Consider the following 23,311-nt stretch of genomic DNA (forward strand, 5'->3'; position numbering starts at 1 on the left):
GAGAGAGAGAGAGAGAGAGAGAGAGAGAATAGTTGAAGTGATAACATTGTACAGAACCATAATTATAACCATAGTGTTCCCTTGCCATAGTGCGGTCAAACGCACGATGCAAGCTACACTGTTTCACGTTCCGAAAGCCGTTGGGTCGGGCATAGATCAAGTCTGATTGACATTCCTCCCAGTGGAAAGCTAGCAGCAACAGAGTCGCGCTACCCAGGTGTATGCGTGTTTAGGTGTAATCAGCCACCTACACTTATGGCAGAATGACCGACGTGCCACAGTGGTAACACGGGGTTGGAACATGGATTCGAACCTGCGACCCTACAATCACAAGTCCAGTGCTCTACCAACTGAGCTACCGTGCCCCTGGGTACAATGTTGGTGTATGGGCGATAGCACCCCCGCACCGGCCCTCCTCCCCCCCCCCCCCCAACTTTAATGTTGAGAAACAGTCAAAATTGTACCAAAACTGTTCAGAGGAACAGCCAGAGTTAAAACCTCATCCATTCTCAAGGTGCACCCCCAAAAAACAAAACTACGTTTGTAGAGAGCCACAAGGTACAATGTGAACGAGATGTAATGCGTGTTTCCCCTCCATTTTCTTTCAAACCTTGTTCGTTCCGTGTTGCGTCTGCTTTTTGTTGTCTTTTGTGTTCCTGATGAAGCTTCCATAAGCGAAAATTCGTACCGTCTTGTCTCGTTCTTGTATTGGTGAGTACAGTATTCCTTTGTTTTTTAGCTTATAGCTAGTTTTCAAAATATTTTCCAACTCTTCTTCTTGTAAATACCTGCGATGTAAAACATGATATATTTTCACGTGATGAACTCCTGTGTTGCAGTTTAATCTCAGACCAAATGCAGGGCTTCTGAGGCAATGTCAAGAAGACGTTCACAAAGGTAAGTGTGGAATTTCGTTGAAAATATGACCCATCTCAGCAGATGTTCTATTGTAAGCACCAAACAAACACAAAGCAACCTTTTATGTCATGAGTATCGGCTATTGCTTTCATTATTCCTGATTAGTTTTAGTTTCTCAATCTTTACTTTTGGAACGTGTAGTACAAATCACTTTAGAAATATCATTCAGGGTAATATAATCTATGACGGAGTAGGGCCTACAGTTTATGAGGCATAAAGTGTACATTCTGACGATGTCTTAAACCTCCTATTTGCTCATTGCTTTCCAATAATCTGTTAAGCGTAAGCATTCCCTTAGTACATTGCAGTATTCTTAAAAAAAAAAGAAGCAGAACTATGCGTGTACAGAGGGCGTAGTGGCGTGGTGGTAAGACGTCGGCCTCCTAATCGGGAGGTCGTGAGTTCGAATCCCGGTCGCTGCCGCCCAGGTCAACTTACGTGCAGACCTGCTAGTGACGTAACCCCCTTCGTGTGTACACGCAAGCACAAGACCAAGTGCGTACGGAAAATATCCTGTAATCCATGTCAGAGTTCGGTGGGTTATAGAAACACGAAAATACCCAGTATGCCTCCCCCGAAATCGGCGTATGCTGCCTGAATGGCGGGGTAAAAACGGTCATACACGTAAAAATCCACTCGTGTTAAAAACATGAGTGAACGTGGGAGTCTAAGCCCATGAACGAAGAAGAAGAAGAAAAATGCTTGTACAGACTCACAAACACACCCCCTACCATAAACAAAATAACTTTTTTTTATGGAATTTAAACAGGCAAATGGGTAACCAAAATGAAAGTTGACCCGTGTGATCTGTCCACAGAGCGATTGAGAAGAGCTGTGGAGGAAAACCGCCGTCTTTGTCGCCGACTGAGCTGCCAGGCCTGCTTCCAGTATCGCTACAGATATCTGTTGTTGCCCTGTGCCCACCTGGTCTGTCCAGACTGCGCCGTGACCAACCTCCTTTGCCCCAAGTGCAGGAAGACGATTGAACAACGTATTGGTGTATCTAATGGACCTTAGTCTCCAGAAGTTAGCATTCATTACTTGTGGCTGTCCTTTTTACATTTAGTCAAGTTTTGACTAAATGTTTTAACATCGAGGGGGAATCGAAACGAGGGTCGTGGTGTATGTGTGTGCGTGTGTGCGTGCGTGTGTGCGTGCGTGCGTGCGTGCGTGTAGAGCGATTCAGACCAAACTACTGGACCGATCTTTATGAAATTTTACATGAGAGTTCCTGGGTATGATATCCCCGAACGTTTTTTTCATTTTTTTGATAAATGTCTTTGATGACGTCATATCCGGCTTTTCGTGAAAGTTGAGGCGGCACTGTCACGCTCTCATTTTTCAACCAAATTGGTTGAAATTTTGATCAAGTAGTCTTCGACGAAGCCCGGACTTCGGTATTGCATTTCAGCTTGGTGGCTTAAAAATTAATTCATGACTTTGGTCATTAAAAATCTGAAAATTGTAAAAAAAAAATTTTTTTTTCTAAAACGATCCAAATTTACGTTCATCTTATTCTCCATCATTTGCTGATTCCAAAAACATATACATATGTTATATTTGGATTAAAAACAAGCTCTGAAAATTAAATATATAAAAATTATTATCAAATTTTTTTTTTCGAAATCAATTTAAAAACACTTTCATCTTATTCCTTGTCGGTTCCTGATTCCAAAAACATATAGATATGATATGTTTGGATTCAAAACACGCTCAGAAAGTTAAAACGAAGAGAGGTACAGAAAAGCGTGCTATCCTTCTCAGCGCAACTACTACCCCGCTCTTCTTGTCAATTTCACTGCCTTCGCCATGAGCGGTGGACTGACGATGCTACGGTCTTGCTGAAACATTGCATTGCGTTCAGTTTCATTCTGTGAGTTCGACAGCTACTTGACTAAATGTTGTATTTTCGCCTTACGCGAATTGTTATTACATTTAGTCAAGTTTAGTCAACATAGAGGGGGAATCGAGACGAGGGTCGTGGTGTATGTGTGTGTGTGCGTGCGTGCGTGTGTAGAGCGTTTCAGACTAAACTACTGGACCGATCTGTATGAAATTTGACATGAGAGTTCCTGGGAATGATATCGAAGTACAAACGCCAGTAATGTGATGATATCAGAGACTATAGAGTATACAGAGACGCGTCATCCTTCTTTGCGCTGCGGTGCGAAATTGAGACCGGCCAGCCCAGCGCGGGAAAAGAGCCACACCCTGCCGCACAAGGAAACTCGCGTTTCGCGGCTGCTGTCGGCTGTGTTTATATCACGGTTATATTAACATACTGTCTGTTCTGTCCGGCTGACAGTGCTGCAAAAAGTAACTGGATGAAAAAATATGTTTGTTTGTGAACATCCTTTTTAAATGACCATAAAAACACCGCAGAAATGGTATAGATTAAAATTAAATCACATTTTCTTGGGCAATATTCGCTGGATCGCTGTAGTTATGCAAACATGATTCAAGTCAGTCTCTTTTCACGACCTAACCGTCGTTATTTTTGTGTGTTTTAATCAAATACAAATACATACTGAATACATGGTCAGTTAAGCCTGAGAAAATATGTCAGGAATAAATCGTTTAACGAAATAGTTCCCGGTTAAATCGGTAACTAAGGCATTTAGTCAATTTGGTGTCGTCCCAGCACATCGAAACTGAAATGGGTTGTCAATTACACGGAGCTAAGAAGTTATCATGAAAGGAAAACTGTAATTCTTGTGACCAAACCGGCTGACTTTAAAGAATCTTGATCGATCGATGATTTTCTTATTTCTTTTCAGTTGCTTCTTTCTTGTTCAGAAAGCTCTCTCTCTCTCTCTCTCTCTCTCTCTCTCTCTCTCTCTCTCTCTCTCTCTCTTTCTCTCTCTCTCTTATTATGGCAAGATTCCGACGTGGAATAACAGAACTATTTGTGCACGTTAATCGATATAAGAGATACGATGCGGATATGTTGTTATGCCCCTTTTTTCCAGGGAAAGTAAAGAAGATGAGTTTTATTTTGTGCTTTGTTGCCCCGCACTTCGTGATTTGCGATGCCAGTTTATTCCTGCTAAGTTTTATAGAAACCCAAGTTTACACAAGTTTTCTATGCTTTTGGCATCTGTGAATGAAGGTATTGTTCGAAAGTTGTCAGCTTATCACGGTGTACAAAGCATTTCGGCTACGTAGTGTTGTTATGTCTTAGTTCATGTAAGCCTACGGTATATTTTATTTGAAATGTAATGTCTTAGTTCGTGTATGAACTTTGATTTATTTCATTTGATTTGTGTGCAAATGTCATTATGTCATTGTATATATGTTCACGCCCGTCATTTATAATCAAAATATTAATCATGATAAATGATATTAACGTTCGCAGCAAGCCGTTGTAGATCTACTCTATAACTCCGCGACGGCCGTGTCAATCAAACGAGATGGTTATGTCTACCCTAATCGATCACCGACCGTATTGCCACTAGATCAGTCTATCAGTTCCAGACTTGGCATGCCGAAATGAGATAAAGTAGAGGAGAAATAAATCTTATACATGTGAAACTAGTACCAACATGGATCAACATGCACAGCTTGGACTGGTTTGAGGCTGTAGTGTGTACATTGTGTGTTTTCACTGTTCCGGTAGAATAGATCTACACGCAGTTCGACGCTACAACTTTTACTGATTTTCCAACATTTAACGAGAGAAAAATTGAAGAAACAATCCTCACCTACTCTCTTCCTTGGGAAATTTGAACATCCTCAAGCCTTTGGCATGTGCGTTTGAGCAATTGATGGCCGAACACCATGCCCCACTGCGTTTTCGCGTTGGCGCGACCATGCTTGTGCAGCACGATATCACCACTGCTGTGGAAAGAGAAAGTAGGTGGTTCCATGTTTCCGCGTGGTGGCGCCACTGGGCTTCCGGTCTCACTTTTCAGCACCGTATGGAGCGTCTCTGTATACTCTATAGTCTCTGATGATATGTCGTTTTGGAGAAAACAGAGACGATTTTGTGCAGAAACTCACCCTGCGTGTTGCACTTCATCGGTGAAAGTTTGTGCGGAGGTAATTCCCCAATGCAGCCACCGTCTACGGCGTGATTTTCGTACAAAATGTTTACTCCGGACAACGATATCTAAGACTGTGACTCATTTGATCAGTCCCGGAGATCTTCTTTTTCTTCTTCTTCTTCTTCTTCTTCTTCTTCTTCTTCTTCTTCTTCTTCTTCTTCTTCTTCGTTCGTGGGCTGAAACTCCCACGTACACTCGTGTTTTTTTGCACGAGTGGAATTTTACGTGTATGACAGTTTTTTACCCCGCCATTTAGGCAGCCATACGCCGTTTTAGGAGGAAGCATGCTGGGTATTTTCGTGTTTCTATAACCCACCGAACTCTGACATGGATTACAGGATCTTTTTCGTGCGTACTTGGTCTTGTGCTTGCGTGTACACACGGGGGTGTTCGGACACCAAGGAGGGTCTGCACACAAAGTTGACTCTGAGAAATAAATCTCTCGCCGAACGTGGGGACGAACTCACGCTGACAGCGGCCAACTGGATACAAATCCAGCGCGCTACCGACTGAGCTACATCCCCGCCCATTTTGCTTCACACGACTTGTTTATATTTTTATGGTTGAAATGTCTCCCTTAATTCTCTGACACCTAATTTTCATTTGGAATGTACATAATCTTAGTATATGGATACGTATTTTGCCTGCACGTTGTTTTCCTCTCTAGGCTTAATTTGATTCAAACAGCTATTTACTTGCGCCCGTGATTTCTAATCTTGCTGTAAGGGAAGGAACTCAATAAATGGGAAGACCGGCACGGTTGGCCTAGTGGTAAGGCGTCCGCCCCGTGATCGGGAGGTCGTGGGTTCGAACCCCGGCCGGGTCATACCTAAGACTTTAAAATTGGCAATCTAGTGGCTGCTCCGCCTGGCGTCTGGCATTATGGGGTTAGTGCTAGGACTGGTTGGTCCGGTGTCAGAATAATGTGACTGGGTGAGACATGAAGCCTGTGCTGCGACTTCTGTCTTGTGTGTGGCGCACGTTATATGTCAAAGCAGCACCGCCCTGATATGGCCCTTCGTGGTCGGCTGGGCGTTAAGCAAACAAACAAACAAACAAACAAACAAATAAATGGGAAATTGAATTATTGAAATAAGTTCAATGATTATTTTTGAGAATTGCTCTAAGTGTGCCCTAAATGTTTTAAGCGAATTGCCATAAGCCAATCAACTTTTTCACATTAGGCATGTGGCACCAGTACTTACTGACAATGATAATTATTATTAAATGAATTGTGAACCATAAAAGTGGTGTTTTTCATAGTGCTTGCTTAACGCGGAAAACATCTCTGGTTTGCAAATAATAATAATAATAATAAATGAGCATTTATATAGCGCAACATCATAACTTTACAATTATGCTCTTTGCGCTTGACACATTTAAAATTAAAACACAGTTATACAAGCATTTACATCTACATTCATAGTCAGCAACGCTTAATTAAAAGCATACACCATCAAACATACACTACAAAAGATTCTTCCACTAACTAAATAATAAAAACATGAATAAAATAGGTAGTGAAAACAAATATATGTTTGTTGGAGCCATTGTCTTTGCAAAATGATTTTTTTCACTAGAAATTGTATGTTGCAAGAAGTGTACAAACTACGAAAGGGTGATACATGTACGGTAGTGACTAAGCTTTCCCTGGTAGTATAATAAATAGTATCCCTGCTTCTTATGCAGGCGATCGGGGTTTAAGTCCTCGCCGGGAAGGGTGTCGTAATGTGCTGTACTTTAAGGCCCACTCTAACGGTCTGTTCACATATTTGTAGTGTTTGTGTATACACTTAAGTTCATTTTCAAAACTATTGCTTTTATTGAATGGTTATTTTATGCCCAGGAATTGTGTTTTGTATCGGTAATCGGCGAAACTCCAACCCTTATTTCAAACCGTCAAAAACTTTGCAGTTAAAAGTGCGCAAAATTGCCGAACTTATTCAGGGTAAAGGGGGAAGGGAGAGGAGGGGTGGGGGATGCAAAGCTATTTTTGCTTATTACACTTTGTTCGTAGGTAATCTCGCATACATTAGCAAATCAAATGTTCTTTACATACTGTTGGTTACTACGATGTCATACCGCCCTATTAGTTTGCAGTCTATATTCGTGGTTGTATGTTTTCAGATGAATGTCAAACATTAGATTTGCGATTCACTAATTTCAAGCCTTTTTTTTATGAAGAAAACATGGCTTCCTCAAAGCTGAAAACTGGGTTCTGTGTAAGACAATATGACAAAAATCGATACACAGAAGAATAGGTTTCTTTAAACATTAAATACGAAACCTAAGGTGAAGGTTCAAGAGCTTTCACAGAGCAGAAAAAGGTACAGACGAGTTCCCCCAAAACAAGAATAGGCTTATGAATACAGAAATGAATAGTACTTATAAAAGATACTTTCCATTGTTTTTGTCTTATTGTTTTTGCACTTGCTTGTTGTATATCTGGTTCGCAGTTTAGAACTGATAGCTGATGAATGTCGGCCTTGTGTACCCATAGATATGCCACATGAAATAACATATCTTGCTTTTGGATTCATGATTTATTGTACCGTTGGCGTTTTGGTTGTTCCATATATTTTGTTCTGCTAAAGAGTGAATTTGTATTGATAACAACAATGTCTGGCTGATCTCTTTCCTGAGTCGTAGAAGTGAAGTAGAGAAATTTGACCAACCAATTGTCTAAGAAACACATAATTGCATCCAATTTTATAATTATACAATGTGTTATTCAATTATTTGCATTATAAAAAGAAATGTGTACTTTGAAATAAACAAAGTATACATACAATGCTTTTTAATTTTTTTTTAATGTGTGTGTGTGTGTGTGTGTGTGTGTGTGTGTGTGTGTGTGTGTGTGTGTGTGTGTGTGTGTGTGTGTGTGTGTGTGTTTTCTTTAAACTACAAAATGAAATTATGTTGAGTGTTTATTTTGATTTTAACGTATTGCACATATCATAAAACCAGGGGGGTTGTATTTCTTTCAACTCGTCCAAGAATTGTAAACGTTACAAAGACGTTTCTCAGATTACACACACACACGTACGCATGCACGGACTGACGCACACACACACACACACACACACACACACACACACACACACACACACACACACACACAAACATACCCCCCCCACACACACACACGCGCGCGACGGTTTTAATTGTTGTATTTGAAACTTTTAGTTTATTCTCATTTTCATTGGAGGTGTGAAAGATTTTGATGCGCGAAACAACGATAGCACAAACTTTCCTTTGTAGTCATATTTTTATCTGTCATATAACTAGTAATAAAGCTTTGTGTTTGCTTGTTGCATCTTCTGCCTGTTACTGATCAGCAACCGCATCTCGAAAGGTGCATTCGTTCTCAACAACCATTACAACAGATTTGGGCAGGCTTTGGCATGAAATACATAAACATCCTTCAAGTCTGACACATATAACACAATCTACACCCAGGACAATGTTTGTGCAGAGTGACTTTTTGTGTGGTTTAAATAGTTTTCACAATCACATGTAAGTAAATTTGTGAATTTAATTCAGAAAAAATATGACTCTGTTGGGAAGCAGCCAGGCTTTCAGATTTTTTTTTCCAAGTTGGATAAACTTATATCACACCTAAAAAAAAAAAAAGAATTAAGAAAAAAATCCTGGCCAGATCTGTGGAGGTGATCATGCTGGGTTGCTCAAAAAGGATGGTACTAAACACCAGTCACAATGTTTTGGGTGTCTTAAAGGTACTGAACTTGTCAAATCCAGGTGCACGGAGCCCCTGGGGCTTTTCGTCATACCTCAGCTATCCGTTAGAAGAACTACCAAGTTTCATTGACTTGCACCCAAAGAGTCAAGAACTGCGATTTTTTTACGAATTAATTTCGGACCCGGCTGGTCTTGGCCTATTTTTGGATCTAAATTTAGATCAGGTAGATCACCACATGCACATCATGCACAACTGAAAATACACGTCACTAGCAAACTATGTCAGACGTCATCATGAGTTTGTGTAAAACAAAATGGAGGCCGGAATCACTCAGTTGAATCGAACTCCGACCAAACATCACGTAATAACTAGGTTAATTTATGCACTCGCGTGAACAAGAAACTGTCGAGCTTCACAGATGTCGTCGTTGGGTAGTTTTGGGTTTGTTTTACTACCATAGGAGGAGTTTTGAACTGTAAATGCACTCAGCTGCAACAAAAACGCAAAACGAAGGCTGTGAGCTGCACTGTGCCTTTAATGAAGACTCTCATTGAGCTAGCACATCTTTGCTAACAGCAAAAACACCTTAAAGCAGGGCATTTTACTTCAGTGCCAGCGCGGAAGACAGGAATGACCCAAGAAAGTAAAACAAAATAACCACAACATATCACATGGTGAACTTTTTGTCTTGAATATACTCCTCCACCTGCGCACATGTCTAGAAAATAGGACGTTGTGTCGATACAGAGATAACTAAAGCTGCATTTTAATCCTCATCTTCCATTGTGTGTGTGTGTTAGTGTGTGTGTGTGTGTGTGTAGGTGTCACTGTGTGTGTGTGTATGAGAGAGAGAGAGCGTGTGTGTGTGTGTGTGTGTGAGAGAGAGAGAGAGAGAGAGAGAGAGAGAGAGAGAGAGAGAGAGAGAGAGAGAGAGAGAGAGAGAGAGAGAGAGAGAGAGAGAGAGAGAGAGAGAGAGAGAGAGAGAGAGAGAGAGAAACGCACAAATGAAACAAGTACAGTTGACACACTGTCGTCAATCGGACACAAACTCACAAATAAAACAAAGAAGGATATGGTACACAGAACCTACCTCCATCCGCTTCTGTCGTCGGCACATCACCTTTCGTGAAGAGCACACAGCTTGCCGCGGTTACCCAATCCCTCGATTGATTACAGGTTGCTAAAGCCTGCAAGTACAAATCTGACTTGCGCTGGAGGGGATTGACGCTGGCTACTCGTAATTAATCCAAAGCGGGTAAGGCGGTCGTACGCGGTCACATCTTACTTTTCTGTCTTTTAAAAACAAAGAACAGTATGTAGGAGTCGAGGTTAGAGACTTTAGTCCGGGATAAACTCTATCCTCGATTTAATTTAACTCATGTATAAACACACAATTACAAGCACACACGCTGTACATTTTCAACATATTTTCAGTAATGACAGATTACTTTGAACTGCTAGACACCAGCAAAGAAGGATTACCAGCGTAGAATGCACTGTTTTCCCCGAGTTATTTTTACAGCCAGAAAATTTTATTGCAAACGGTAACCACTAGAACCGTGAGAACAATACTTCCCATGAATATATTCATGCGTATGATTTAGAATAGTCTGTTTCTGGGGAAGTACTGGATGAAAAAACCCAACGAGTATGCATACATTTCGCAAAGTCCTTCCCATGAAACACACTGTTCTAAATCATACAAATGCAAATATATTTATGCAAGGATCCGAAAAACAATTTACATGAGAAGATTTAACCAGACCATCGAGGAAAAAACCCCTACTAAAACACACACCCGAGCCAGCAAACTACCATGCAAGCACACCCTTATCAGGTGTCAGCCGTTTTAACAAAGAAACATTACGCCGAAATCTGCCAGCTCTTATTTTGGTTTTAGGGAAATTCACTGGTTATTTTTCAAGAATGTTTGGCGTCTGTACCGTATAAATAGGCTACACGTAAACTGCTACGTATTTTTTACATTTAGTCAAGTTATGACTAAATGTTTTAACATCGAGGGGGGGAATCGAGACGAGGGTCGTGGTGTATGTGTGTGTGTGTGTGCGTGCGTGTAGAGCGATTCAGACCAAACTACTGGACCGATCTTTATGAAATTTGACATGAGAGTTCCTGGGTATGATATCCCCATACGTTTTTTTCATTTTTTTGATAAATGACTTTGATGACGTCATATCCGGCTTTTCGTGAAAGTTGAGGCGGCACTGTCACGCCCTCATTTTTTAACCAAATTGGTTGAAATTTTGGTCAAGTAATGTTCGACGAAGCCCGGACTTCGGTATTGCATTTCAGCTTGGTGGCTTAAAATTTAATTAATGACTTTGGTCATTAAAAATCTGAAAATTGTAAAAAAAATTTTTTTTTATAAAACTATCCAAATTTACGTTCATCTTATTCTCCATCATTTGCTGATTCCAAAAACATATACATATGTTATATTTGGATTAAAAACAAGCTCTGAAAATTAAATATATAAAAATTATTATCAAATTTTTTTTCGAAATCAATTTAAAAACACTTTCATCTTATTCCTTATCGGTTCCTGATTCCAAAAACATATAGATATGATATGTTTGGATTAAAAACACGCTCAGAAAGTTAAAACGAAGAGAGGTACAGAAAAGCGTGCTATCCTTCTCAGCGCAACTACTACCCCGCTCTTCTTGTCAATTTCACTGCCTTCGCCATGAGCGGTGGACTGACGATGCTACGGTCTTGCTGAAACATTGCATTGCGTTCAGTTTCATTCTGTGAGTTCGACAGCCACTTGACTAAATGTTGTATTTTCGCCTTACGCGACTTGTTTTAGGAATACGGGCTGACGCAAGATCACACGACTAAAGTCTACTCATTCTTGACTGGAGAACAGCGGGCATACCGGTGTAAACAGTTGTTCAGTTATTTTTTCAAGTCGGCAGACTTAGCTGGGTTGATTCCTTATTCCACTCTTGTTCATCTATTCATTTATCTACCCAAACGAAGTGTGTTGTTGGCTGGAACCTTCACGCGTAAGTAACAGTTTAAATGTTCTCTCGAATGATTAGCACGGCAAACTACGACAGGAACGTTTCGGCAATTTGTCTTTCTCTTTAAAATACCGAGTTGTTTGTATAACATCTAGGTGTTCAGTATTTTGCATACGCATTACTGATTTCAAACTGACTAGTGCATTTAACATCCTTTTCCCCCCATTCGGAAAAAAAAGAAAAAAAGAAAAAAAGTAGGAAATACTTGCTACGGACCTGCGTATCCTATTTCCTGAAAGTAAAACAAGATTCAGCTCTTTATATTTTATGTACACGCCTTATGTATCGGTGCTTCGGTTTCCTTTTTGAGAATCTGACTAGACGTGCGGGATTACCAATGACTCATGGCATCAATAACCTTTTCATCATAGCTGTGTAGACTGTTGCGGTTTCAGACAGACAAACCGACGCAGTGTAGCGGAATAAATTCTACCAAAACACGTTGTTGATGCTACCATATGTTTGTCTTATTTTGGTTAATTGTATTTAGTTAAGGTATTTGATCGAGTAGAAAGATGTGGTTTGTTTTCTTTTTTATTTGGTGTAGTATGCACATTTGGTCGGGCTGGCTAGAAAAATCAGTCCACAAAGCAAACTGTGCTCCCAGCGCTCAGACGCCACACCACTGGTAGTACACTCAAACACACATTGGAGAAAATCTACACCATTGGTGGGCGTATGAAGCAGAATAACAGAATTTCCAGACGAGAAGGCTATTTCAGGGCCTGCAAGAACAGTTTTAGCAAGTGTCCATATTCCTTTTTACATTTAGTCAAGTTTTGACTAAATGTTTTAACATAGAGGGGGGAATCGAGACGAGGGTCGTGGTGTATGTGTGTGTGTGTGTGTGTGTGTGTGTGTGTGTGTGTGTGTGTGTGTGTGTGTCTGTGTGTGTGTGTGTGTGTGTGTGTGTGTGTGTGTGTGTGTGTGTGTAGAGCGATTCAGAGTAAACTACTGGACCGATCTTTATGAAATTTTTCATGAGAGTTCCTGGGTATGATATCCCCAGATATTTTTTTAATTTTTTCGATAAATGTCTTTGATGACGTCATGTCCGGCATTTTGTAAAAGTTAAAGCGGCACTGTCACACCCTCATTTTTCAATAAAATTGATTGAAATTGTGGCAAAGCAATCTTCGACGAAGGCCGGACTTTGGTATTGCATTTCAGCGTGGATGCTTAAAAATTAATAATGACTTTGGTCATTAAAAATCTGAAAATTGTAATTAAAATTATTTTTTTATAAAACGATCCAAAATTACGTTTATCGTATTTTTAATCATTTTCTGATTCCAAAAACATATAAATATGTTATATTCGGATTAAAAACAAGCTCTGAAAATTAAAAATATAAAAATTATGATTAAAATCACATTTCCGAAATCGATTTAAAAACAATGTCATCTTATTCCTTGTTGGTTCCTGATTCCAAAGACATATAGATATGATATGTTTGGATTAAAAACACGTTCAGAGAGTTAAAAAGAATAGAGATATAGAAAAGCGTGCTATCTTCCTCAGCGCAACCGCTACCGCGCTTTTCTGGATTGTTAATTTCACTGCCTTTGCCACGAGCGGTGGACAGACGATGCTACGAGTGTACGGTCTTGCGGAAAAAATGCAATGCGTTCAGTTTCATTCTGTGAGTTCGACTGAGCTTGACTAAATGTTGTATTTTCGCCTTACGCGACTTGTTATTTTTAATTTGTGTAAAAGTTTTCGACAGCGGGTACACCACGTACCCCACCCAAAAAAGATCATTCTCATCATTGACATGATGTGTGGTGTTTGCATGACCAACTTTATGGCATTCATTTGATTCATTAGCATTGTTACGGAGCACGTTAGAGTAAATCGATGAAGGACCTGGCTAATTACAATGTCCCTAAGAATTCTTGTGGAATTGCCAAAAGAATATACCCCAAAAAGCTTCTTAAATGGTATAATATGTTTAAATGTGTTAATATCATTAATGTACTACCTATATGACGAGTGTCATAATAGAAAATTAGGCACAACACCCCAACAACATTGGGGTGTGCACGGTAAAGATCCCACGATTGACAAAAGGGTCTTTCCTGGCAAAATTGTATAGGCATAGATAAAAATGTCCACCAAAATACCCGTGTGACTTGGAATAATAGGCCGTGAAAAGTAGGGTATGCGCCGAAATGGCTGCGATCTGCTGGCCGATGTGAATGCGTGATGTATTGTGTAAAAAAAAATTCCATCTCACACGGCGTAAATAAATCCCTGCGCCTTGAATATGTGCGCGATATAAATTGCATAAAATTAAAAAACACACACAAAAACCTGCGCTTAGAACTGTACCCACGGAATACGCGCGATATAAGCCTCATATTGATTGATATTGATTGACAACAAACAGACACAAAACGGGAAAAGGTGTGGGGGAGTGGAGGGGGAGAGATAATTATGCCGTTTATCTCGCCCTTTGTTCACCTGTAAGAGAGTTGTGTAGGTGGGAGGGGTAAGGTGTCTTCTCATTTGCAGATTAGAAATCCTAGCTATTCATTTCTCTTCTATTTTGTCTTTTCAGATCAAACGTTGCTGTCAAACAATTTCGGAGGGCAATGCAGACGACACTCGTGATCGACTATCGTATGATGCGTATCAGGAAGTTGTGTGGAAAGCATCCCATAATTATGTGGACAAACATGTTACTGTTCCACCAGGGAAAGGATGCAGACAATTCAATACAGAAACCACACAACCATGGTACTGACTCAACAGTTTTTGATCTAAAGAACTATATGCTGATGTGTATGGCTCATTTGCTTATAATTAAGAGGGAGATAATTTAAGTTTAGCTGCTGAACAGTATCTATCTAAGCACAATGAATCAGCAACAGAGGGCAGGGAAGCATCCCAGTTTTGTAAGAGACAGAAAACCATATGGCTTGAAAAAGGAGACATTTCGCAGGGAATGTACTGCTTCGTATTCACAATTCATACCCAAACGATTCAAAGAAAAGAAGCTCTGTGATGCTGTAAATGCAGTTGAGCATACAGACAGCAGGCACTCGTTTGCTTTAGATATTGTTTTATATTGGTACTGTCAACCTGAAACCACTTATGACATTCTAAAAACACTTCGGATCGAAAAGAACAGCACGGAAATTTTGAGCGCTCTCTTCACAGTTTGCTACACACCGGCATTTACACAGAAGTTTGCTGACGAACGGTACACAGAAATCAGGGAAGAAGTCCTTCATCTTGCAGCAGAGGAAGCCATGGTCAATGAAAATCACGACCTTGTGTCGTGGATTCTACGACGAGTACACAACAGAAAGCTTGTGATGTGCATGCTATCTGAAGGAGCGTCAGTGCTTAGTGTTCAACACTTCTTGCAATACATCAAGTTGGTATATAAAAATCACACAAGGTCACTAGAGCTTTGTCTTCTAGAAGCTGTGATGTGCAGGCGTTGGTCAATTGCCCTAAAGCTGGTGAAAGTCTTTGAGCAAAACACTGACACGGGTTTGGAAGCAGTTGAAGAAGAAAATGGCTTAATTCAGAATCGAAGGTTATGCACCAGGTTATTACATCTGACACTTTCCAGGGCTTTGGAGTCAAGGGAATGGGACTTGGTACAAACATGCCTCCATCAGGGAGGGGACACAGCCACAGCGTGCACAGAGACTGGGTTCGACCTAAACGCCAGGACAGGAGACACACGAACAACAGTTTTACGGGACGCCATGACATACCTTGGCGAGGAGACAAAGATGGCGCAGAAACTTCTACAGGCGGGAGCAAACCCGGATGTGAAGGATGGAATCGGGGAAACAGTGATTCACAGTGCGATCAAGGGTAAGCGTTGGAAGCTTGTCACGCTTCTTCTGCAGTACAGCTCAGAAGCAGGGGAAATTGCTTCAAAAATGTACAATGCAGAAACCTTGTTGCACATTGTGTGCAGAGAAGGCCAGGTAGAAATTTTGCAAACGCTGCTGTTGAAGGGTGCAAACCCACTGGTCGAGGATGTTCGAGGTAACACACTGATGATGACTGCGATAAAAACGGAACAGGGCCGAGAGAATTTGATCCGCACTCTGATCCAGAACGGGGTGGCCACACATCAGGCGTTGGTGTCTCAGTCACGCCTGACATCACTGAGGAAAAAGGGGAAGGAAAAAGAAATGGCCTTATGTTCTCCCACGTGGATGGCAATAGCAAGAGGACAGCTCCGTACCGCCATGATGTTGTACAGTTCTGGTGCGTGTCCAGCAGTGGAGATCCACGAAGTCGCAACTTCTGTGTCAATCAGAGAGAAACAGGAACACTCCAAGCAGCATGGCATGCTTGACTTTCTGAACGACATCTCCAGTCAACCTCGATCCCTGTTGGACAGCTGTGCGCTGAAAATCTCGCATCTGATTGGCTGTGGACCGGAGCGTGACGTCAGAGCAGCAATCCTGGGTCTGCCCAACAAATTGCGTGGCCTCGTTCTGCAGGATCACGTGGTCAATCCTGACTTTCTGAAAGACTGTCCTCCTGATCCCCCGAGGCGTGATATCTTTTCGGGACGGTTTGGATCATCATGGGGCATGCGCTTCTTGAGGAACTACCAACCAGTGTTTAGTTTGTCTCAGAGAAGAATATCATGGGACATGCCATTCGCGTTGAACCGTTATTCACCCTTTCAAGAATGGTTTCCTAGATCTTCAGTGCATTCTCGTAGCAGGCAATCAACATCACTTCTTAGTCATCCGAGTTATTACTTCGATCATCTCTCATCGTTTTCGGTGTTAGGAGATAGATCATACAGAAGACGCCATCGCTGCTCCTGTGACAACCTCGATCGGTATAGCACATTATGTTCAGAAATAACACAATAAGCAAGTTTCCCGGGCAGTAGTATTCAAAAGCAAGCCAATTTGTACTTTCGCGCAGCAGGACTGGTAAAGCTCGGTAACCTGTTGTTGCATTCACCCCTAAACGCGTATACCCGACTTTAAGGATTCAAGGAAGAAAGAAGAGGACGAGGAGGGATGGTGTCGTTGGCTGTTGCAAACGACGGGTTTAGCGTTTATATGTTCTGATATATTTGTTAGATTGCAATTGAACGCAACATGCACACATAAAATGTATGCAGGGATTGGCTTGGGTTTTGTTCACTAGAGGTCCATTGACTGACTCGAACAGCGGGAACTGAGACTTGGAACATGTGATATAGCGTTAGGCGGGATCCCCTCTTCATGCACATCTTCAGTGGCAGTCAGTGTCATTGTGTGATTCATTTTACCTTCACGAATTATGTGGACAAAACTGTCATTACACAGTTATCCTGGACATTATTTTGATCTGCTCGCTTTGTTCTGCTTCTTTACTGTGAACTATGACCCACATTCTGCGTTACACACGTCGACTTTCTGTTGTAGTATAAAATTGTGCCTTGAACTACAGTACAACGGAAAATAAGATAAGAACCCACTTTGCTAACAGTGAAATTCAAGGAATTGTGTGTTTGTGCTTCCAGGCAAGGGAGGCAACTCACTGCTGGTGGGTTTTTACATTGTAATTGTGGATTTGCCTGTCTGTGTGGTAGTTATTTATGTGTTTTTGGGCCTGAATAATTTGACACCGGATGCTTTGAGACCGTGAGAATTGTTTTAATTCTTTCATTCGATTGTACTGTATATTCTGTGGGCTTACTTATGTATGAGTACATTTATCCTACATACGTGAGAGAGACACCCGTGAGATAATAATCGTTCAAATCACACGTGTGTATATCATGTAAATGAGGTCATGTCAAGCAAGTCTGGCAGGGACCTGTTTTTCCACTGCGTATGATGCCAAAGTCACCGAGACAAACGTCATTATAGAAACACAAATTGCGCTCGCTAATTACCCTCGATGAGTTTTTAGAACTAACACGTCACGCCACACTTTCAGAGTGACGTTTCTTTGTTTTGATGTAATAGATTGCACGAGGCTTTAGAAGAGATCGAGGTTCCAAAACAAGCGTCTCCAATTTAGCTGCCTCGAATGCAGGACATTTTCAGTAAAATACACGTAAGTACAGTATGTAGGATAAACAGAATACTACATGGCTTGCTGTGTCGTACCAGATTTACACTCGTTGCTTTTTCAAATAGTGAACAGCTCGCTTTCGCTCGCAGTTCAATATTTTAAAAAACAACTCTTGTAAATCTGGTACGACACAGCAAGCCATGTAGTATTCTCTATATTCACGACGCGGCGGGTGTATTGTTGACAGAAACTGAGACCTCTTAATGTGAATTCAAACATTTTACAAACTCTTTACAGAAGTTTTATTGAATCTGTGGTTACTTTCGGTTTTGTATATTGGTTAAGAGATGTAGAGGTTACATGCCGAGTCTCAGTGATTATCAAAAATAATGGTCGAAGTTAGCGGATCATGAAAAATGCGAGCTTCAGCGAGCTTTTTCATGACCGCGAACTGAGACCATTATTTTTGATAATCACTGAGACGAGGTATGTAACCTCTTTATCCCTCCTTTCTTCAGTTATTCAAAGAAAAGAGGAGTTTTTGTGCGAAAGTTTGATCGAATCATATTCACCCAACCAGTCTACCTGCGCAGGCGATCGATTAATGCGCGGTTGAATAGTTCCGTGCAAATCATTCAATTTTGTTAACACTTCTTGTCAGTTTCCATGTTTTGAACTAAAATCAAGTACACAGTTATGTTGTCATTCTGCTGTGGCGGTAAAGGCAGATAGTGTGTGTTCTGTTCATGTTTTGGTATCGCTCAGGAAATGTTCTTTCCTCGAATGTGACTAGCAGACGAAGTTTTACACCCGTGTTCCAACGCTAAAAACTGTATGAAGTTTAGTTTTCTGGGGCAAAATAGTGTATGAAACCGCTGCATGTTCTTCAAGTTGATTAAATGTTTGTAATTGATTGCGTGTGATCTGTTTATAAAAAGAAATATTGTTGAAAACTGACCGTCGGATTGCAGTCTTGTAGATGCAGCCGAAATCTGGAAGGGGAACTACTCGTGTCGCTAGACAAAGTATGAGAGTTACTTTTCCTTGGAATCTTGCTAGCGATAAACGATTGTGCACGGCAGATCTGAATTCAGAAAACAACCAAACTCATGGATTTTATATTGAGATTCATGTGTTCAAGCCTGTAGTTGCTGGTTTAAATGCGGTATGGTTGTATTGTTTGCTCCAGAAATGTATATTTTGTACATTAGAGTGTTCTGAACTTTTGAGTCGCAAAAAGTAGATCCACAATGTGTTCAGTCTCTACCCATGAGCTATCGAGGATTCAGGCCCGTTGTTGGGTAAGTGATTTTGGTTGTTGGGTAAGTTACCGAAAAATAACTAGCCCTACAAGTTTACAGAGAGAAAGAAGCAGAGGGGGGGATAACTATGCATCAATAACCGTAATGTTCTGGACAGATTTGTCAGTATGTGCAGTAAGATTGTGGGAGAGAGACAGATGAGTTGTACTGAGTTGTATGAAAGAAGAGTCGTGCGAAAGGCTGGTGTGATTGCGAATAATGAAACGCATGTGCTTGCGCAGTACTTCGAACGTCTGCCATCTGCTTTTAAACAAATAGAACATTTCCGTTTATGTGATCACGGTACCGCTGCGTAAGCTTTTTTCATATCATTGCGTATTGCTTTTGCTGTAGTTGTAGATTTTTAGAGAACACCAAATATGTTTTATTCTGAGATAGACCTATTACATTCAAATGTGTGCGCGCGCGTGTGTGTGTATGTGTGTGTGTTTGACATCTTTAGAGAATGTAATCTTTGTAACACCTGAACACCTTTGACTGGACGTCACACACAAAGTGTATGTGTGTGCGTGTGTGTGTGTGTGTCCGCGCGCGTGTATGAGTGTGTGTGTGTGTGTATGTGTGTGTTTGTGTGTGTGCGCGCGCGCGTGTGAGTGTGTGTGTGTGTGTGTATGTGTGTGTGTGTGTGTGTTAGTGTGTGCGGGTTCGTTCGTTTGTTCGTTTTTATGACTCGCTTCTTATTGACACATGTTTTAAATTCTTTTTAATTTAATTAAAATTTTTATTTTCTAATTATGTTTACAAATTGTATGTTTGATCTGTTGGACATAAGCTTCAAAATCTACGTACAATACTTCTTTCAAATTAGTTTTAAATATATGTAAATATATGCAGTTGGATATGTGTCTGAAACATGTAGTAATATAAACACACATACATAAATAATGGCATGTACATGTACATTGTTCAAGGTGTCCCTTTACCAAAAAAGGATCGACTTCAACACAATACGGACAACTATACCTAAACCATGCTTTATTTCAAATCACCGGTCTAAGCACGTATTTACTATGTCACATCATACATGAATAAACTGCCGCCTCAACGTAACTTCTCGTTCAAACACGACATTCAAATCATACTGTTAACCATATTTGAATTTGCTTATGGACATTTTTGCAATTAATATAATGTGGTTTATTTGGAAAGACCAAAAAATACTGTACTCACGTGGTTTATTTGCTTATTTTCAATTTGATTGTTTTCATTAACTTTATAACCAAATAGGACATCTCGTTCACTCAAAATAATATGTTTGCCAATATGAATGAATATAACATTCTGAACATTTATCCAAACATTTCTCATCTTTATACAATTCGAAATAAAAAGTTAAATAAAATCAACATTTCCACAATAATCGTACTTATTGTTTTCTCTAATCTTCATTTTATTTAACAAAATACTGGTGCGATACACGTTATGCAAAATCTTTCACTGTAATAATCTTAATCGTTCTTCTGTACAATAACGTGCCAATAACGTCCAACAATTTTGATCAATCTGAACTTGATATTTATTTTGCCAAAAGCGTGCAGCGCAGGGCACGGTACTTTTCGCCGTCACTAGCAAGTGGCGAAAATCGCGCGGCGTGACGGGCTCTTGTCGCTAGCTGAGTGTTGTCTTGGAGCGAGTTTTAGCGTCAACTAAGGTGACTCGAGTCGAACCGGAGGTCGCAAAAACTCGGTCCGGTACGACTGGAGTGACGTCACTGGTTAACCAACTTTCAACCTTGCTTCCTGCGTAGGGTCTCTCCAGTTCCAAGATGGCTGCCAAGGCGAGGTGAGAAACTTCTGCAAATATTTTTTGACAAAGTTACGGATTGTGAGAAGACATTTGTTGTAAATCACTTAGCCTTTCAAAAATTAAGGATACTGGGTTGGATACTGTCTTGGTTTTAATGCATTTTATTTTAGCAGTGATGTTTATTTTGGGAAGAAATGAGGTCAACAGGAGTTTGGGTGCGATTTCGGCTCAAATGTACTTTAGCGCCCTGAACTTTTACCCGGCTGTTTTGCGCTCGATTTTCACGCTCACTTCTTCATTGACGTTCGAATCGATAGTTCGATGTTTTGGCATTACATTCACACCAACAATAAAACAGTACTGCTTGTTCATTATCGTCGTCCATCAACTCTCCACAACAGTAAATCCGTAACGCGCTTGTCGCCATCTTGTTGCAAGGGACGCGACTGGACACAACCCAACAGCGTTTCCGCGAAGAAAAAAACCACACATGCGCAGTGACCCTACCGTAGCTCAACCCTGTTCCTCGCGAAAACTCGCTCAAGTTCTCGCGGTCTGCTGGCTCGTGCGCACATAGCTGTTTTTATGGCTCAATATTCAAACTGCATACATTATTTACATTATTCTCTACTTTCTCACAAATCTGTGCATAGGGAATACAATCATTTCCAACCCATACATCTTTAACATAAACAATGCCAGCTTGAATCCAATGTTAAAAACAAGCGTTTTACTTCTGTACACAATGGATAGGTTGTTAAATAGACACTCAGGCATTTCGATTGCTCACAACATGCGTTCTATTTTCTGACCATATATTCAATACTTCTTTCCAAAAATGTGAATGTATCAAATTCAATCCAAGAAAATATTTAACACATGCTGAGCTTTTAAAACAAGGAAAATCCTTCCCCAATATGTTCAACAGAAAAGTCGGTATCCTTTTTTTTTATGATTGCAATTCATCACATATTGATGTTTCTCCAATCATGTTTGTGTTCATTGTCCCAATGACAGTCCGGACAAATACTTTTCCGTTAATTTTTATACTTTGATTGTGTACAGTTTATTATGTTGTTTTTATACTGGCTTGTTCCAGGTGTGAGGTGAGGATGATTTGTACGTGAACAAACTAATGAACACTCTACGTTTGATGTTTGAGTCTTTCTTCACTTTGTCACACATAAGACAAACCCACCAGGTAAATGCAAACTCATACGTAATGTATCCTTCAAATTAAAACTGAAGGTGTATCGACGATGGTTGCATTGAACAACAAAAACAAAAACCAACAAGTCACGTAAAGCGGTTTGGGAATATTCAATGAATTTGGCGGATTGAAACTGCAACCCGTTGAACTACTAATAACAGAGATTTGTAAGTCCTGGGCTGACTGTGCCCCTTCGACCAAGACAGCGCTGTCTGGAACAATAAATTTGCGTTAGTCTTGTGTGACAAAGTGAATGAAAAGATACTACGCACAATTTGAAGCTTTGGTTTTCCGTACTTTAAAAAAATATTTTTTATAGTTAAAGCCGTTTTTTTGCTTCATGCCCTCGAAAATTCAAACTTTCAAAACGGACATGTGGAGCATAACCTCTGTAAGCAAGTCTAGAATATCTGATGAACTCAATAAAGCTAATAAAATAGTACTTTTTCAAATATCTGGTTTTTTTTCCAAAAAGAAACGTAACTGTTTGTTTTGCTCAAACACTAGCGGTTGACGTCTATCACCATTTTGCCATCTGAGCGTGGGTTTTGTGCAGGCATTTTGGGGATGCAGGCGGTTCAAGGAATGTGGTAAGAGTTGACACTTGTTTTGACGATCAAAAGTTTTTGACGTATGCCAGCAAAAATCAGCATAGATATATTAATTACCATGAATATCGAGTACTTAATCATTTGTTGTGTGTAGCTGAATTAATAAACGAAGTTTCGAAACCTTTGTTTTTTTTAATTTCGTTCTCCTCCGTGTTTATCGGGTAATATTGACAGATGACACTATCTTTGGTTATTGTTTTGAGATTTGACGTGCAGCATGTGATGTTTGGTTTGACGTTCGACACTTTTTGACTTATGACAGCGAAATTCAGCCTAAACATCGCTAATTCCCATTACAATCGAGTGGTCGAGTAATTAAACAATGTTTTCAAACTTTTGTTGTTTTTATTCTTCTCTGTGTGTATCAATGTATGAGGTAATATTGACATATGACACTATCTGCCCTGTCTCAACATTTAAAATCAAAATACTCAAAAACTGTACAATCTTTTCCTTTTGCGGATCTATAGTTTACAACAAGCACTATATTTGGGTAAAGAAAAGCAAACTTGTAAGACATAACTTGAGTTTCAACATGGTTGTCCGTTCTAAATCAAAGTCACTGAAGAATGAGGCCACGCAGTTGTTTTGAAGACTTTAAAGATGACAGTTAAATACTGAAACATTATTCTGTAAAGATATGCAGTCTTTCAGGATCAGGATCAGGATACGATACATTGCAGGAACCTTTTTAGGTTATCATCGCATGTCTTTAAT

General features: G+C 40.3%; 2 protein-coding genes across 2 annotated transcripts in view; both read left to right on the plus strand.

Annotated features, from left to right (window-relative positions):
- The window catches only part of LOC138962701 (uncharacterized), a 223,453-nt gene extending 221,359 nt beyond the window's left edge, over positions 1 to 2,094 (plus strand). Inside the window, exons 8-9 of the mRNA XM_070334626.1 lie at positions 840 to 897; positions 1,736 to 2,094. Coding sequence (XP_070190727.1) covers positions 840 to 897; positions 1,736 to 1,935 — 258 coding nt within the window. The 3' untranslated portion in view covers positions 1,936 to 2,094. The remainder of the gene's footprint in view (positions 1 to 839; positions 898 to 1,735) is intronic.
- A 9,480-nt stretch (positions 2,095 to 11,574) lies between these two features.
- Positions 11,575 to 22,629, plus strand: LOC138962703 (uncharacterized). The gene is made up of 2 exons (XM_070334627.1): positions 11,575 to 11,690; positions 14,269 to 22,629. Exon 2 carries the CDS (start codon positions 14,567 to 14,569, stop codon positions 16,565 to 16,567), a length of 2,001 nt encoding a protein of 666 aa, XP_070190728.1. The 5' UTR covers positions 11,575 to 11,690; positions 14,269 to 14,566; the 3' UTR covers positions 16,568 to 22,629.
- The last annotated feature ends 682 nt before the right edge of the window (positions 22,630 to 23,311 follow it).

Source organism: Littorina saxatilis, linkage group LG3, assembly GCF_037325665.1.
Source record: "Littorina saxatilis isolate snail1 linkage group LG3, US_GU_Lsax_2.0, whole genome shotgun sequence".
Taxonomy (NCBI): domain Eukaryota; kingdom Metazoa; phylum Mollusca; class Gastropoda; order Littorinimorpha; family Littorinidae; genus Littorina; species Littorina saxatilis.

Excerpts from the sequence above, each read along its gene's own strand:
- LOC138962703 (XM_070334627.1), top strand. The coding sequence starts at position 14,567 with ATGAATCAGCAACAGAGGGCAGGGAAGCATCCCAGTTTTGTAAGAGAC.